The sequence below is a fragment of the Callithrix jacchus genome, chromosome 4 (assembly GCF_049354715.1).
Source record: "Callithrix jacchus isolate 240 chromosome 4, calJac240_pri, whole genome shotgun sequence".
NCBI lineage: Eukaryota > Metazoa > Chordata > Mammalia > Primates > Cebidae > Callithrix > Callithrix jacchus.
In genome coordinates this window covers 123,849,881-123,865,146 of record NC_133505.1, presented here as the reverse complement: position 1 = coordinate 123,865,146, position 15,266 = coordinate 123,849,881, and the positions used below count along the sequence as shown (strand labels likewise).

General features: G+C 42.8%; 1 protein-coding gene and 1 pseudogene across 6 annotated transcripts in view; one reads left to right on the top strand and one right to left on the bottom strand.

Moving 5' to 3' along the window:
• Nucleotides 1–8,245: 8,245 nt before the first annotated feature.
• On the top strand, nt 8,246–9,035 carry LOC100415207 (large ribosomal subunit protein uL13 pseudogene; annotated as a pseudogene).
• Nucleotides 9,036–11,838: 2,803 nt separating this feature from the next.
• Nucleotides 11,839–15,266, bottom strand: part of DCBLD1 (discoidin, CUB and LCCL domain containing 1) — a 66,206-nt gene continuing 62,778 nt past the window's right edge. For 4 of the 6 annotated variants that reach the window (XM_035296570.3, XM_035296573.3, XM_035296572.3 and 1 more), the window contains one exon: nt 11,839–13,726. In XM_035296570.3, the coding sequence (XP_035152461.3) occupies nt 13,203–13,726 (524 nt within the window). In that variant the 3' untranslated portion in view covers nt 11,839–13,202. Of the gene's footprint in view, nt 13,727–13,796; nt 13,862–15,266 lie in introns of those variants that run through there. The other 2 variants (XM_078369976.1, XM_078369977.1) reach the window with 2 other exon arrangements.

Sequence of the window (15,266 nt, the reverse complement as noted above, 5' to 3'; positions counted from 1 at the left end):
GCTATGCTCCCAGATGCTACAGCAGCTGCTACTAACCACTTCCCTAAGACAATACCTGCTCCTACCTAGTCTGCTGCCAGGCCTGTAACGGGCTAAATTCTAGTAAAATCTGGCTGGGAGATGTGCTGCGCCTGAGGAGAAAAGAGGCTACACAAAAAGTGGTAAGAATTAGCTAGCATAGTCTGGCAAGAGCCAAAGGAGTACTCCTGTAATTTAATTTTTTTTTTTTTTTTTTTTGAGACAGCTTCACTTTTGTTGCCCAGGCTGGAGTACAATGGCGTGATTGTGGCTCACTGCAACTTCGACCTCCAGGGTTCGAGTAATCTTTCTGCCTCAATCTCCCAAGTAGCCGGGATTATAGGTGCTCACCACCACACCTAGTTAATTTTTTTATTTTTAGTAGAGATTTCACCATCTTGGCCAGGCCGGTCTCGAACTTCCTTACCTCAGGTGATCCACCCTCCTCAGCCTCCCAAAGTGCTGGGTTTACAGGTATGAGCCACCACACCCAGGCTAGAATTGAATTTTGAGAGTGCTTGATTAGAGTTCAAACTCATTAAAAGAAAGAACTGAAGTTTGAAAACATTTGATTCAAATTGGAAAAAATCCAGCAATCTGTTGTTTAAAAGGAACATACCTAAAACAGAAGGACATAGAAAATTTGAAAATGAAAGGAGAAAGAATATACACTGGGCGATTTTTTCCAAAAGAACATGGATACAGTTACATTAAATATTTTTTAAAAACAGACTTTAAGAAAAAAAATCACTAGAGATAGAGGTTACTTAAATTCTTAATTTATTGCAAAGTTAAATCTCTGTCATTGTAGTGGGAGATTGCAGCAAAACTTTCATGGAAATTAGGAAAGAAGGAAGATTTAAACAACCCAAGCTTGATTTAAAGTTTTAAGTTAAGAGATCATTTGGTTGTAAAAGAAATACCTCTGGCTTCTAAGTAGGAAGATATTAGAACTACCATTTGATCCAGCAATCCCACTACTGAGCGTATACCAAAAAAAAGAAAGAAAGAAACTATATTGAAAAGATACTGGCACTTGTATGTTTATCACAGCACTATTCACAATAGCAAAGATATGTACAGAATCAACCTAAGTGTCCACCAGAGGATGACTGGATGAAGAAAATGTGGTCAACATATACCATTGAATACTATTCAGCCATGAAAAAAGAATGAAATCATGTTTTTTGCAGCAACAGGGATGGAACTAAAAGATCATTATCCTAAGTGAACTAACTCAGAAACAAAGTCAAATACCACATTCTCACAAGTGGGAGATAAACAAGGGGTACACATGGACACAGAGTGGAATAAAAGACTTTGGAGACTACAGAAGATGGGAGGGTGAGAAGGGGGTGAGGGTTGAAAAATTACATATTGGGTATAATGTTCACTGTTCAGGTGATGAGTACACTAAAAGCCCAAACTCCATATGTAATATATGCATATATGAAATCTGAACTTCTACCACCAAAATCTATAAAGGCAAAAATATACTTTTAAAAAGGAAGGTAGGTAATGGACTATAACAAGGAAAATTAGATAAAATATAGGCCGACACTAAAACTTGGATTCTATGCGTTGGAAAGGTAGAATTTCTAATTTGGTAAATTGCCAGCAGGGGGCAGCAGATTCCAAATTCATTATTAATTTTACTTTTATTAGCGCTGTAATGCTTTGTGAAAAATCATCAAATAAATTACTCCTGTGAAGATAAATAAATCGAAGGCTGATTTTTCCAGAGTAACACAGACAGTAAGTGTCTGAGCCAAAACTCAAATCCCTATCTTAATTCTACTTTAATAGGCCACAAAGAAGGAAAAGGGAAATATAGATGAAATTGTCAGCTTTCAGTCTTCCTCTTCCAATGATTATTTTTATTTTTTTCCATGCTTGTCAACTGCAGTAGAACTTTAAAAAAATTTCTTAAAGGGTGCAAAGTTTGATGGAGCCTAGGTTTGATACAGTTTTGATTTCTAAAAATGATGATTGTGCTGGGTTTGAACATCACAGGAAACTATTTGGCTGTAGGTGAGTGGCTGTAGAATGAGAGAACTCCTAGAATTACATAGTAGGTTTCTAGATCATCAAGGCTATAGCATTCCCCTGCCCCCACCAAATACCTACGGAATAAGTTATCTCTTGCTTGTGTGCATACTGTCCCCTTATTCTTTAGGAAGCAATACAGCAACATGAATATTTGTGTCCCTTTGTGACATTTGAGGCTGTGTGAGTCTCACTAGGTGCACTCTACTGTCATCTTCACCATGATTGAGGACATTTTTAAGCTCTGCCTAAGGCAGTAACAAATGGGCTTCTGAAACAGTAGAAGGAACTACAAAAATAAAAAAAACTTATTTTTCAGAGGAAAATGGCAAACTGTTGGCTAAACTAGTCATGAAAAAAAGGAGTAGATGCAAATATACAAAATAAGAAATAAGAGAGAAAACTAAAAGGACAATAATGGACTACTTGGTTCAATTCTGTAGGAATAAATTTGAAAACTTTCTAGAAAAATGTAATTTACCAAAACTGCTCCCAAAGAAGTTTTCTTTTTTTTCTTTTCTTTTCTTTTTTTTTGAGACAGAGTTTTGTTCTTGTTGCCCAGTCTGGAGTACAATGGCTTGATCTTGACTCACTGAAACCTCCACCTCCTGGGTTCAGTTCTCCTGCCTCAGCCTCCCGAGTAGCTGGGATTACAGGCATGTGCCACCATGCCCAGCTAATGTTGTATTTTTAGTAGAGATGGGTTTTCTCCATATTGGGCTGGCTGGTCTCAAACTCCCGACCTCAGGTGATCCACCCACCTCAACCTCCCAAAGTGCTGGGATTACAGGCCTGAGCCACCACACCTGGCTAGAATTTTTAAAATCTAAACAAACCAATTTCCATAAAAAAAATAGAAGAAGTTGTCAAAGTGCTCTCCCCACAAATTTCCAAAATACGTGGTTTCACAGGGCAATGCTACTGAACTTTTAAACAACAGATAATTCTAATGCCTAGTCAGGGAACAAAAAAGGAAGAAAAATTCTAAATTGTTTCTGTCAAGCTAATAATATCTGATCAAGATTGCCACAAAGAAAGAAAACAAAAGCCCTGATTCACAAAAGATTTTTTTTTTTTTTTTTGGAGACGGAATCTTGCTCTGTTGCCAGGCTGGAGTGCAGTGGCACAATCTCAGCTCACTGCATCTGCCTCCTGGGTTCGAATGATTCTCCTGCCTCAGCCTTCCAAGTAACTGGGACTACAGGCGTGTACCATCATGCCCAGCTAATTTTGTATTTTTAGGAGAGACAGGGTTTCACCATGTTGTCCAGGATGCTCCATCTCTTGACCTTGTGATCTGCCAGCCTCAGCCTCCTAAAGCTCTGGGATTACAGGCATCAGCTACTGTGCCCAGACCAGAAATATTAATGTAAAAATGCTAAGTAAAATGCTATCCATGCAAATTCAATACAGTAATGGTTTCATATACTATAACCAAATGTTTAACATTGGGACATCTAATTATGTAATTAATCATCTGACTGGGTCTAGGAAAGAGTCCTATGGAGGAAAATAATATTTTCCATAGATGTTGAAAAGGCTTTTGTCAAAATTAAACACATTTCTGGTGAGGGGAAAAAAAAGAAACAAATGGATGTTTTATTAACATAATAAGATTCACCTCAACATAATAAATCTATCTCTGCCTAAAAGCCAGCATCATGCTAAGAATGGAGCTACAAGTATTTCATATGGTATTGGAGGTGTTGCCAATGGAATTAAATGTACACATAAATATCAAAAAGGAGATAGCACTAGCACTGTTTGCAAACCTTATGATCAAATTCCAGAAAAAAACTAAGAGAATCAACTAAAAGCTACTAGAAATAAGGACATTTAGTAAAGGGGCAGCATACACATTAGCTTGTAGAAATCAAACAGGAAGACTGCATATATAGCTAACACCATATAGCACTTATCACGGGTCAGGCACTGTTGTAAGGGTTTTACGTATATTAATCCTTGTCAACTTCACCACAACCCTGTGGGTTACTATGTCCATTCAGAAATAAGGAAATGGAGTCATAGAAAGGAAGTCCTTCTTGGTCACAACTATGGCAGAATTTGAACCCAGGCAGCATAGCCCCAGCATCCATGCTTTTTACCACTAGGCCATACTGGTTCTTGATATATAAAAGAGGAGGTGGGGACAATTTACAATGGCAGCAACAACAAAAAACACCTACGTTAAATTAAACAAAAAATGTGCAGTATTTATGTGAGCACCCTTTAAAATCCCCTGAAAGGATTCAAAAGGGGCTTGAACAAATGGAAAGGGATACTATGTTTTGTGTACCTATATAACTGACTAAAAACTACGTTAAAAAAAGAATGAATGGGAATCAAGGCATATGAAAATTTCAAGATATCACTCTTGGAAGAAAGACAACAGATAATTAGAAGGGCTTAGGATACTAAGGAAGAATTATTTATACTTAGGAGAGATTTGAAGAAGTTTAAAGGCTGATGGGGAAATCTCTAATGAAAAGGAGAAGATGATAAAGGAAAAAGGGATAATTGGAGTAAAGAGATAAGGGGAAGGCAGTGGGATTTAAGATCACCGGTGAAGGTTTAAAACACTTTTTTCTTTGCCGCAGAAAGGAAGGAGGAAAGGAATGAACTGGATACAGGTTTTGTGGGAAGAGGAATCAACAGGAAGTTGTTGATTTTGATTTTAATTACTTTTATTTTTAGGTGAAGGAATTGGGAAGACCAGAGTAAGGGAGAGTGTGAAAAGTGGCACTGCTTTGGAATAATAACTGAGGGGTATGGAAAAAGGGTTCAAAGATAAATAAAAGCATTGAGGAGTGATGGGCCCCCAGTAAATTGGAAACTGAGCTTTTGTAACAGCCCCAGTGTGAATAGTTTTGTAGTGTTCCCCTGCTGCTGTGATAAAGATGGAGAGATGGTATTTTCAAGGGGAATTATGTTGTTGAGGTCTCATGGTTTGGGGCTCCTGGAAAGAAAATGAAGTGAAAATGCTGAGACAAAACATTTCAATGATGGATAGGGAAGGAAATGCAACCTAGAAAGATTAACAGCTAGAGGAAAATGATGGGATCTGGGGGTTAGGTATCTAAATGAGGTCAGTGACTAAGTAGGTGAAAAGGTGAACTCAGGGGGTTTTGAGCTGAGAGGGAATTACTGGAGATTAGGTTTACAGTACTGGAATTCTCGCTGATGACAAGAATGTGGACGTGTTTGGGAGTGGTTTAAATGGAGCAGAGATTACTAGAGTGGAGTCAAGAAACCATAAAAATGACTATGTTGGGCACTTCATTCTCCAGCATGATTACAGAGGAGAAATGAAGAACTAGAATTAGGTGAATGTCCTCAGTGAATGGAAGAAAGTGGCTTGGAAGATATTAAGTTTCACAGCAAAAAGAAAAAGGTGGTAGGGCTAGGCGAGAGAAAACAGAGCTTTGAGTGCAGGTGAAAGGATGTGAAATTGGTCTTTCGGGAGGGAGGAGGGCATGTGCTGCCTCCTGGCCATAGCTAAGTTCACCGGTTGGGAGAACAGGCAGCCTCCACTTGAAAAATAAAAAGGACTCTAAGGGAAATGGTATTGGATGACTTCAGATTGGGCAGAGAGAAAAAAAGCAAATATTTACTGATCATCTAATGTATGCAAAACACTATAATATAGTCTGCACAGTAGCCCTTTTATAATAGTTTCCACTCTGGGGATAAAGAGGTAGCTTTGGAAGGCACCACTAAGGTGCTTGCAATCACATAGTTACAAAGATTAAATCCCCAGTTAATCCCAAGTTCTATATGGTTACAAACCTGTGCTATTTTATCTTTTTTTTTTTTTTTTTTAATTAAACAAACAAAAACATGGTCTTTCTCTGTTGCCCAGGCTGCAGTACAGTGGCAAGATCTTGGCTTACTACAACCTCCACCTTCTGGGTTCAAGTGATCCTCCCGCCTCCCCAGTAACTGGGACTACAGCCTTGCACCACTACATCTGGCTAATTTAATTTTTTTGTAGAGAGGAGGTCTCACTACATTGCCCAGGTTAGCCTCAACTCCTGGGCTGAAGCTATCAACCTGCTCCAGATTCTTAAAGCGCTGGGATGTGTGAGACACTGTGCCTGGCCTGCTATTTTCAATAAATATGCTTTCTTGTGCCTGTTGGAGAGGCATCATTTCAGCAAGATGGCAGACTAAAAGAGATGAAAACCTGTCTGCTATTAATTCCTAGGAATGTCAGACCAAATAAATCAGAATTCTTTACAAGGCCTAGCCAATCTCATAAGAAATAAAGGGAAATACTCAGATATCAGAATCAAAGAAGAGACTGAAAAACAGAGTGATAAGCACTTGAGCTGATGCCCTAGGTATCCTGGGGTGAGGGAAGGTAGGGGAGTGGCTTCAGTTACTTCGATGCCGGGAATTTATCCTTCATGAAGAGACAGGAGACAAGCTTTTGAGGTGAGTATGGCAGGGAGCTGAAACAGTGAAAGGGTGAGCCTTAAAAAATCTGCCCGATAAAATAGAAAACAAAGAATGAATGGGCCCTGGATGAAAACAGAAACATCTCTCAAGACATTAAAATGTCAGGTTTGTGCTCCACAAAGGTTTGGACCTAAATTTTCAGTACAAGTCATAATGACCAATCTAAAAATTAAAAACTGGTGCAGGGCTGACAATATTCCTAGTATTAAAGTTGCTAGATTTAGCAAATAAAAATGCAGGACACAAATTTTTACAACAAATGTGTCCCAAATATTGCATAAAACATTTACAGAAAAAATCATTTGTTATCTGAAATTCAAGTTTAACAAGACGTCCTGTATTTAAACTGGCAATCCTACCTAGTGTCACTGACAGATGCAAACGCAAAACCGCTAAGAAAGGACAATATCATTAAACTTTTACAGGGAGGAAAAAGACCCACTAAGGAAGGGCTCACATCAAAAATTTTCAAATACAGGCCGGGTGTGGTGTCTCACCCCATAATCCCAGCATTTTAGGAGGCCAAGGTGGCAGGATCACTTGAGCCCAGGAGTTTGAGACTAGCCTGGGCAACACAGGGAGACCCCATCTCTACAGAAAATTTTAAAAATTAACCAGGTGTAGTGACACACACCTCTGGTTCCAGCTACTCAGGAGGCTGAGGTGGGAGGATCACTTGGGCACAGGCGGTCAAGGCTGCAGTAAGCCCTGATCGTACCACTGCACTCCAGCCTAGGCAACAGAGCAAGACCTGCTCAATATACAAAGCAGCAAACTATCATCAACAAGATTCAATAGAAACAACAAACAGGATAGAGCCTCGAGAATGTCTGACCATTCCTTTAACAAACATGTACGGAACACTGTTTTAGGTGCTGGGGATAGGCAGGGACTAAACGAGACAAATTCTTTTCCCCAAGAGATATGGTCTACTGGGAGAGAGACATAATATGCAACAAAAATTTTAAATGTGTGCTATATTGGACGGTGATAAATATTAAGGAGAAAAAATAAGCAGGAAAGGAGATCGGAAATCTGTTAGAGAAGAAGCTTGTAGTTTTTAGACAGGCAGAGGGAAGACCTCATGGAGGTTACATTTGAGTGCAGACTTGAAAGAGGCAAAAGAAAAAGCCACACAAATATCTCGGGGAAGTTTTCTAGGAAGACAGAACAAGCACAAACATGTCCAGATGAGTGTGCCCTGGCATGTTCAAGAAATAGCCAATAGGCCCATGTGGCTGGAATGGGGTGAATTGGTGGGGACATAGGAGACGAGGGGGTTGAGGAAGTGAAGGCCTATGGGATATACAGATCACAGACTTGTCTTATTCAATACAGTAACCACCAGCCACCTGTGACTATTTATATTTAAATAAAATAAAATTAGGCTGGGCACAGTGGCACATGCCTATAACCCCAGAGCTTTGGAAGGCCAAGGCAGGAGTATCACTTGAGCCCAGGAGTTTGAGACCAGCCTGGCAACACAGTGAGACCCCATCTCTACATTTTTTTTTAATTAGTAGGTTGTAGTGGTACATGCTCGTAGCATCAGCTACTAAGGAGGCTGAGGCGGGAGGATCCCTTGAGCCCAGGAGCTAGAGCCTGCTATAATTGTGCCATTGTACATCAGCCTGGGTGACATAGTCAGACCCTATCTCTGAAAAAAAGACAAAATAAGTTTTAAAAAACTATAAAAAATAGCTTTCCCAGGCTGCTGCTGAAGATGGTGGAGGTGTACGTCCTGGTGCTCGATGGTTGAGGCCCTCTCCCGGCTGCCTGGCAGCCATCTGGCTAAGGAAGTATTGCTGGGCCAGAAGGTGGTGGTCGTATGCTGTGAGGGCATCAATATTTCTGGCAATTTCTACAGAAACAAGTTATAGGACTTGGCTTTCCTCCGCAAGCGGATAAACACCAACCCTTCGCGAGGACCCTACTGGTTTCAGGCCCACAGCGGCATGTTCTGACGGACTGTGCGAGGCATGCTGCCCCACAAGACCAAGTGAGGCCAGGCCGCCCTGGACCGTCTCAAGGTGTTTCACTGCATCCCACCACCCTACGACAAGAAAAAGCGGTTGGTGGTTCTGGCTGCCCTCAAGGTCGTGGGTCTGAAGTCTACAAGACAGTTTGCCTATCTGGGGCGCCTGGCTCATGAGGTTGGCTCCAAGTACCAGACAGTGACAGCCACCCAGGAAAGGAGGAAGGAGAAAGCCAAGATCCACTACCGGAAGAAGAAACAGCTCGTGAGGGTACGGAAACAGGCCAAGAAGAACGTGGAGAAGAAAAGTGACAAATACAAAGAGATCTTCAAGACTCATGGACTCCTGGTCTGAGCGCAGTAAAGACTGTTCATTCCTCATGCTTGGCCTGGCCTGCCCTTCCTCCATCGTCGCTCTGGAATGTGCGGGGCCCAAGGGACCCGGGTGCCACAGGCAGCCTGGGACACAGGAAGCTGGAAACAAGGAAAGGATCTTAGTCACTGCCTTCCGAGGTTACTCGAAAGCAGTCGGAGAATTATGGAGGTATAATTTACCTATGGCCAATAGGAAGAGGGAGCCGGAAGATTAACTGTAGGGATCCTGTGAGTGGGGGGGGGGTCTAACTTTCCACCTGGTCATATACTGTACTCTGCAGCTGTTAGAATGTGCAAGCACTTGGGAACAGCGTGAGCTTGCTGTTTTACAAAGGGTATTTATAGAAGTATAGCCTGGGAAGATGGGCAACCAATGGTTTACAGGCAATGCCTGCGCTCCTCACAAGTATTTTGTAATCAAAAATAAAATTAAAAATTTATTTTTCAGTGTCTCCAGCCACAGTTCAAGTGCTCAATAGGCACATGTAGCTAGTGGCTACCCTGTTGGGCAACTCAGAGCTAAGATTTCCATTATTGCAAAAGCTTTATTGGACAGCACTGACGGAGCCCTATAAACCACTGTGCAGACCTCAGCTTTTCCTCTAAATAAAGTGAAGACAACAGAACAATAAGAAATATTACCAAACTAGTATGTTTCAAATTATTAAAAGAAGGAATCAATGCCCCCAAAAAATCAAAACTGTGGAAAAGAGCAGAGTCAAAAAAGAATCAACGGACCTTCTAGAAATCAAAAAAGAAATTTAAAACATTGATAGATAAATTAAACAGCAAATTAGATAACAGAAGAGGGAATTAGTGAACTGGACTATAATATCTAAACTTATGCAGTACTTTGTATGGGCCAGTGCTCTTAAAGTTTCACTTAATCTTCACAACAACCATAGGTAGGTGGATAATATTGTTTTGCCCACAAGCAAGAAAACAGGCACTGAGAGGTTACAGCTTCTTGCCCAGGCAATCCGAAGTCTATACTCTCAACCACTAGGCCATATTGTCTTTCAGAAATTTATCGAGAACCCAGCACAGAAAGATAAAAAGATTAAAAAATATTAGGGATTAAGAGATATGGGGGATAAGGTGAGATGCTTTAATGAGCATCCAAAAGGATTTCCAGGAGAAGAAAAAGAAAACAACAAAAAAAGAGGGCTGATCATTTTGACAGTTGATAAATCCTGATTCAAGAGGCACAAGCCCCAAGCAATGGGAACACAAATGAATTCATAGCTGAACACATGGTAGTAAAATTGCAGAATACCAAAGACAAAATAAAAATCTTTAAAGCCTGAAGGGGGGAATTTATCCCAAAACAGGGAGAGACTGGGAACAAGATCAGTGGGAGACGGGGGATACCAACACAGCAGTGTGGGTGGGTGCAATGGGGTGTGCAATGTGGCATGCGGTGACTGCATGGGCTGTGTTTGGGGCAGGAAATACTTGTAGGTTGGGGTAAGTGACAGTGTTCACCCTACCTTCCCATTGGAGGGATTCAACTGCTCTCAGATTTGGGGGAGAGACTAGGCATCCTCTTTCAACTCAAGTACAGGGTGAACACTGCTCTCAGAATGTTAGTAACTATTTGATGCGTGAGTGAATGCAAGATAAGCATTTTAGAAATAGTGAGGCCAACCTGGTGGCCACACTTGGACTGCTGTGACTGGTCAGAGTGGAGAAAGTCCTTGTAGCTATTCATGGTATATACAATTGTGCCTGTAAGTGTGATTTCATGTTCTGTTAAGAATCCAAAGCAGTGTAAACACAAAACAATCTCTCACATCCTTTCTATTTTCTAGGCTGATTATAAATGTTAATGAAAATTTAAATAACAATAAAACCCAGCGCAAAGTTTCAGGAGCCTGTATTAGTCTTGCTTATCATAGCAAATGTGTTTCAACCACAAATGTAAGAAGTAGCAGAATACAATCTTTGCCTCCCAGTAGGATAACACCGAAGATATCAATTGGAATTGTCTCATTCATGCCTTATCATATATGTGTTGATGTTGCAACACACCAGAAAAGAAAGACGTAATATTTTTCTGCCCTTATTCTCTAGTTTAGGTTTAACTGTGTAGGGTTTATCAGACCTTTCCACTCATCCAACCTGTTCTACACAATGAGTCTAGTGCCTGAGGCAGTGCCGATCCAAAACAAAGTCCTGTTCTCCCACTAGTCATGATTAGATCACTAGTACTGCAGAAGAGCTGTGATAGATGAAGACAGCTCCATTGCAAAGAAGTGTTGTAGGCGGGACTCAGTGGCTTACGCCTGTAATCCCAGCACTTTGGGAGGCTGAGGCGGGCAGATCACAAGGTCAAGAGATCGAGACCATCCTGGCCAACATGGTAAAACCCTGTCTCTACTAAAAAATACAAAATGTTAGCTGGATATGGTGGCACACACCTGTGGTCCCAACTGCTTGGGAGGCTGAGGCAGGAGAATTGCTTGAACCTGGGAGGTTGAGGTTGCAGTGAGCTGAAATCACACCACTGCACTTCAGCCTGGCGCCTGGTGACAAAATGAGAATCTGTCTCAAAAAAAAAAAAAAAAGAAAGAAAAAGAAAAAAGAAGTGCTGTAGACCTAAGTCTGTTCTTATGGTTTAATATTCCAATGTTAAAATTCTGTAAACAACCCACTGAAGGCTTACATTAGGAAAAAAGACCTATTCTAGAATAAACACTTTGATAAATGTTCCAATTAATTTTTATCAGTAAATTTTGGAGGAAGAAAGCACGATGACACCATTTTCAAACATGACGAAACTGAGGCTCATCATTATATAAGTGGCCAAAGACTCCTCAACTCTTCTGTGGTAGATTAGGGTGTGGCCTAATCTGGCACCAAGCCCTTGCTCTCTCCACTGTGGCACATGCCTTTTCACAGAGGCTGAGCCTTGAGTGCCTCTAACACCCCAGTGAGCAGGGCTGAGCAGTGAGAGTCCGGGGCAGTTTGGTTTGGAATAGTTTATTACAATTAGTGTGCACATAAAACCATGTAAACTCCACAAAGTAAACCATTTACCCTACACACTAACCAGCAGCTAGTCTGCCATGACCTTCCGGCACCCCACTATTTTAACATATATACATTTCACAGGATGTGATAACCATACAAACAGGGTCATAATACATTCTTTAGGGAAAAAAAAATTTGGTTCATATTTTCTATTAAAAACACACACACACACTTTCCACTTTGGCAAAAGAGGTTAAATCTCCCATAGTTAACTCACAAAGCAAACCCAAATAAAAACTACTGAACATGAAGTACAGCTGAGGTCTGGGCTGTTCTGGAATTACAGATGCCTCCTTGAGGGGAAAACCATTTCTTACAAAATCAGATCAGTTTCCAACAGTTTCATGTCAGCAGAAAAGCTTGATTTAGATTTGGCCAGACTTACTTTTGTATAAACATGTTCCAAATAATTTTTTTGTTTTTCAGAGGACAACAGAAGTCATGAAAATGTGCTACTTCTGAAGAAAGTAATGAAAAGTGTAGCATCTGACCTCAGAAATATTTTTAATCGGAGGTACGAAAACATCTGATACAGCAATTCACACTGTAATTCCTGCGCCACCTTCATGGTTATGGGAGCTGGGCTGACGTCTTCGCATCCCCCCCTGAAGTGGAGTCTGAGGAAAAGGGCAGCTGCGGAGGTGCTGTTTCTTTGCTTGTTTCTAGATCTACAACCATAATTGCTAAATAAACAACCACCCTGGTGTGCTTTTCATGCTTCAAGTAATTCATTTCTTCCTGGAGAAGAATGTTAAAAATGCTTTTAGTTCTAGTTATCAAAGGAAAGGAAATGACTCACAATAACAACAAGATTAAGTTTAAGCAGACCTGCTGCTAACACAGTTCAGATAATATACTGAAAAAAATGAACACACTATTTATATACGTTTTGCAACAGCTGCATTTTCCCACTTAACCTCTGTGCAGAACTAAAATCTGATAGAGGAAACTTAAGTTACTTTTATTCTTGTTAAATACAACTCTGTGCAGATTACACCTTTAACACCAAAGCAGCTCAATATCACAGTCAGAGGAATGAAAAAGCCATCTGAAAATTTTCATTTTTCCAGCCCAACAAAACCCAACAGATTCAACCCTAAGGGTCAGCACGAAACCAGCTGCACAATTTTGTAAACAGTATGAGACGTTGTCTCTAGGATCCTACCGAATCTCTCACACACACGCACACACGCGCGCACACAGACACACGCGCGCTCTGGACCAGCAGGCTCTCTTCTTCCAGTGCCTTGCGACAGCCCGACGCTCAGTACCACAGCAGGCTTCTTTCACATTGTGTTCACAAAAGGGCAGTCATGGCCGTCTGGTTGAGGGGTGTGAGGCAGTCTCTGGGGGCGGAATAGCTCTTCTCGGGAGGCGTTGGGGACTTCTGAGAGTCAGGGTGACCGCTCTCGGTGGCCACGGCGCTGGCGGCTTTGGGCAGGTCGTAGCCGCTGTCCGCAGGCTGCGGGCTCTGTGGCATTTGATAGTCTCGGTCCTGAGCGCCCGCCCCGGCCACCGGGGAGAAGCCGCCGGAGGAGAGGGAGTGTTTGTGGCCAGGCTGGGGCCCCGGGACGCGGTAGCCGCTCTGCGTGGAGAAGGTGTGGGCGCGCAGCAGGTGCCGCTCCACGATGGGCGTGGCGTACTCGGGCTCCGGGGGTGCTAGGGGCAGCGCGTACTCGTGCCGGCCGGCCCGCTGCGGGCAGTCATAGTGGCCGCCTTCGGCGCCCGCCCTCGCCTCCTCGGCGTCCGTGTCCATGGGCCGGAAGGTGGAGCCCTTCCTCGTGACTGTCCCGGTGCCAATCATGAGGGGCTGCTGGTAATCTGAAACCACAGGAGAGACGGCAGTCAGCGGGCACCACACGCAAACCGCAGGCCAGCCATAGGTGGCAGGTGGGGATACTCTGCTTCAGGTTGTGGTGACAACTCTCCACCGGGTGCCCTCAGGTGTCCCAGGCTCTGCGGGGAAAACCCTGAGGTGAAAGTCACAGAAACCACTCACAGGCCGTACACAGCGGTACCGCCTGCTCAGGAAGCCTGTTAGGGTCTTCTCAGAGGTGGGGGCGAGGACGATGACCTGGGGTATGGGGGAAATACTTCAAGGAGGAGGTGGCTCTAAAACTGGCTCTGGAGATGCTAAATTATGAAGTCACACAGTGTGGAAACTGTGGAAAGAACAGCCCCAAAAATAGAGTTTGATATGCCCAGAGTATGAGGGACACAGAGTAGTTTGTTTAATAGGATATGCGGACCAAAGCAATAGGTCAGGGACTAGTGATGACAGTGAGGACGACACCAAGAGCTCACATTTACAGAGCTCCTACTCTGTGCCAGGGGCTATTCCAAGAGCAAGATGTTAATATATCTAATCTTCAAAAAAATCCCCTGAGGTAGGGACTGTTACCCCATTTTACAAATGGGAAACCAAGGCAGAAAGGGACTAAGTAACTTTTCCTAGGTCACAAAATAGGGCAATGGAGCAGGATTCGAACACATGTCCTAAGTGTCTGCTGTTAGCCATGTGTTAGACCATGGAAAAGCATTGAGTGAGTGTCTTGCAAGGAAGTCTGGTTTAATTCTATGGGAAACAACAGACTGGCACTTTCACAGGTAACTGTGGAGGCCGACTGAAGAAGAAAAGATCGAAAAGTGAGAGGTAAAAAAGCAAAGAGAAATGCACATAGAGGTCACAAACTAGGAAAGAGGAAAGGGGCCCCTTTGGGACAGGAATCCAGAATTTTTACCAATGAGAGGTGGGGTGTGAGGAAAGAGGAGACAAGCACCCTTTCCAGAGGGTAAGCCTGGATGAGGCCGGGTTGTGCAATTGAGAAGCCATCAGGCAAGGAATGCACAGAGCATGTGTGGTGAGGGTTCAGAACCATGGATTCGATTGTGGGTGCTGAGGAACGGATCCCCAGGTGGAGGTGTCCAGCAGGCTGCTGAGAATTACAGACTAAGGACTGGGAGGGAAGTCTGGCCATGAGAAGCAGCGTGGACAAACATGCATGGAAGGGCACTGCTGGAAGCTGGGGAGGGTGTGGGACTGTTTAGGGGAGAGACTGTGGTGAGTGGGGGTGAGACAGGATCCCGGGGTACTGCACATTTAAGGAGCCGGAGAAGGATCATTCAGGGAGGAAGGAGGAGAGGCTGAATTACAAGCTGAAGGGGAATGAAAGGAATAAGAGAACAGAAAATAAGTTCTCCCCTCATGTCACTTGCAAGGAACAAGAGGATGGATTTTGGTTGCAGAGGATGCTCTCCTTGTCCACAAAGTGGCTCAACCAACCCTCACACTGACAACTCCCAGTCACTTAAGTGCACATGCATCATCTGGGAGCTTCCAGTTCTGTGGCCTCCCTTTCTA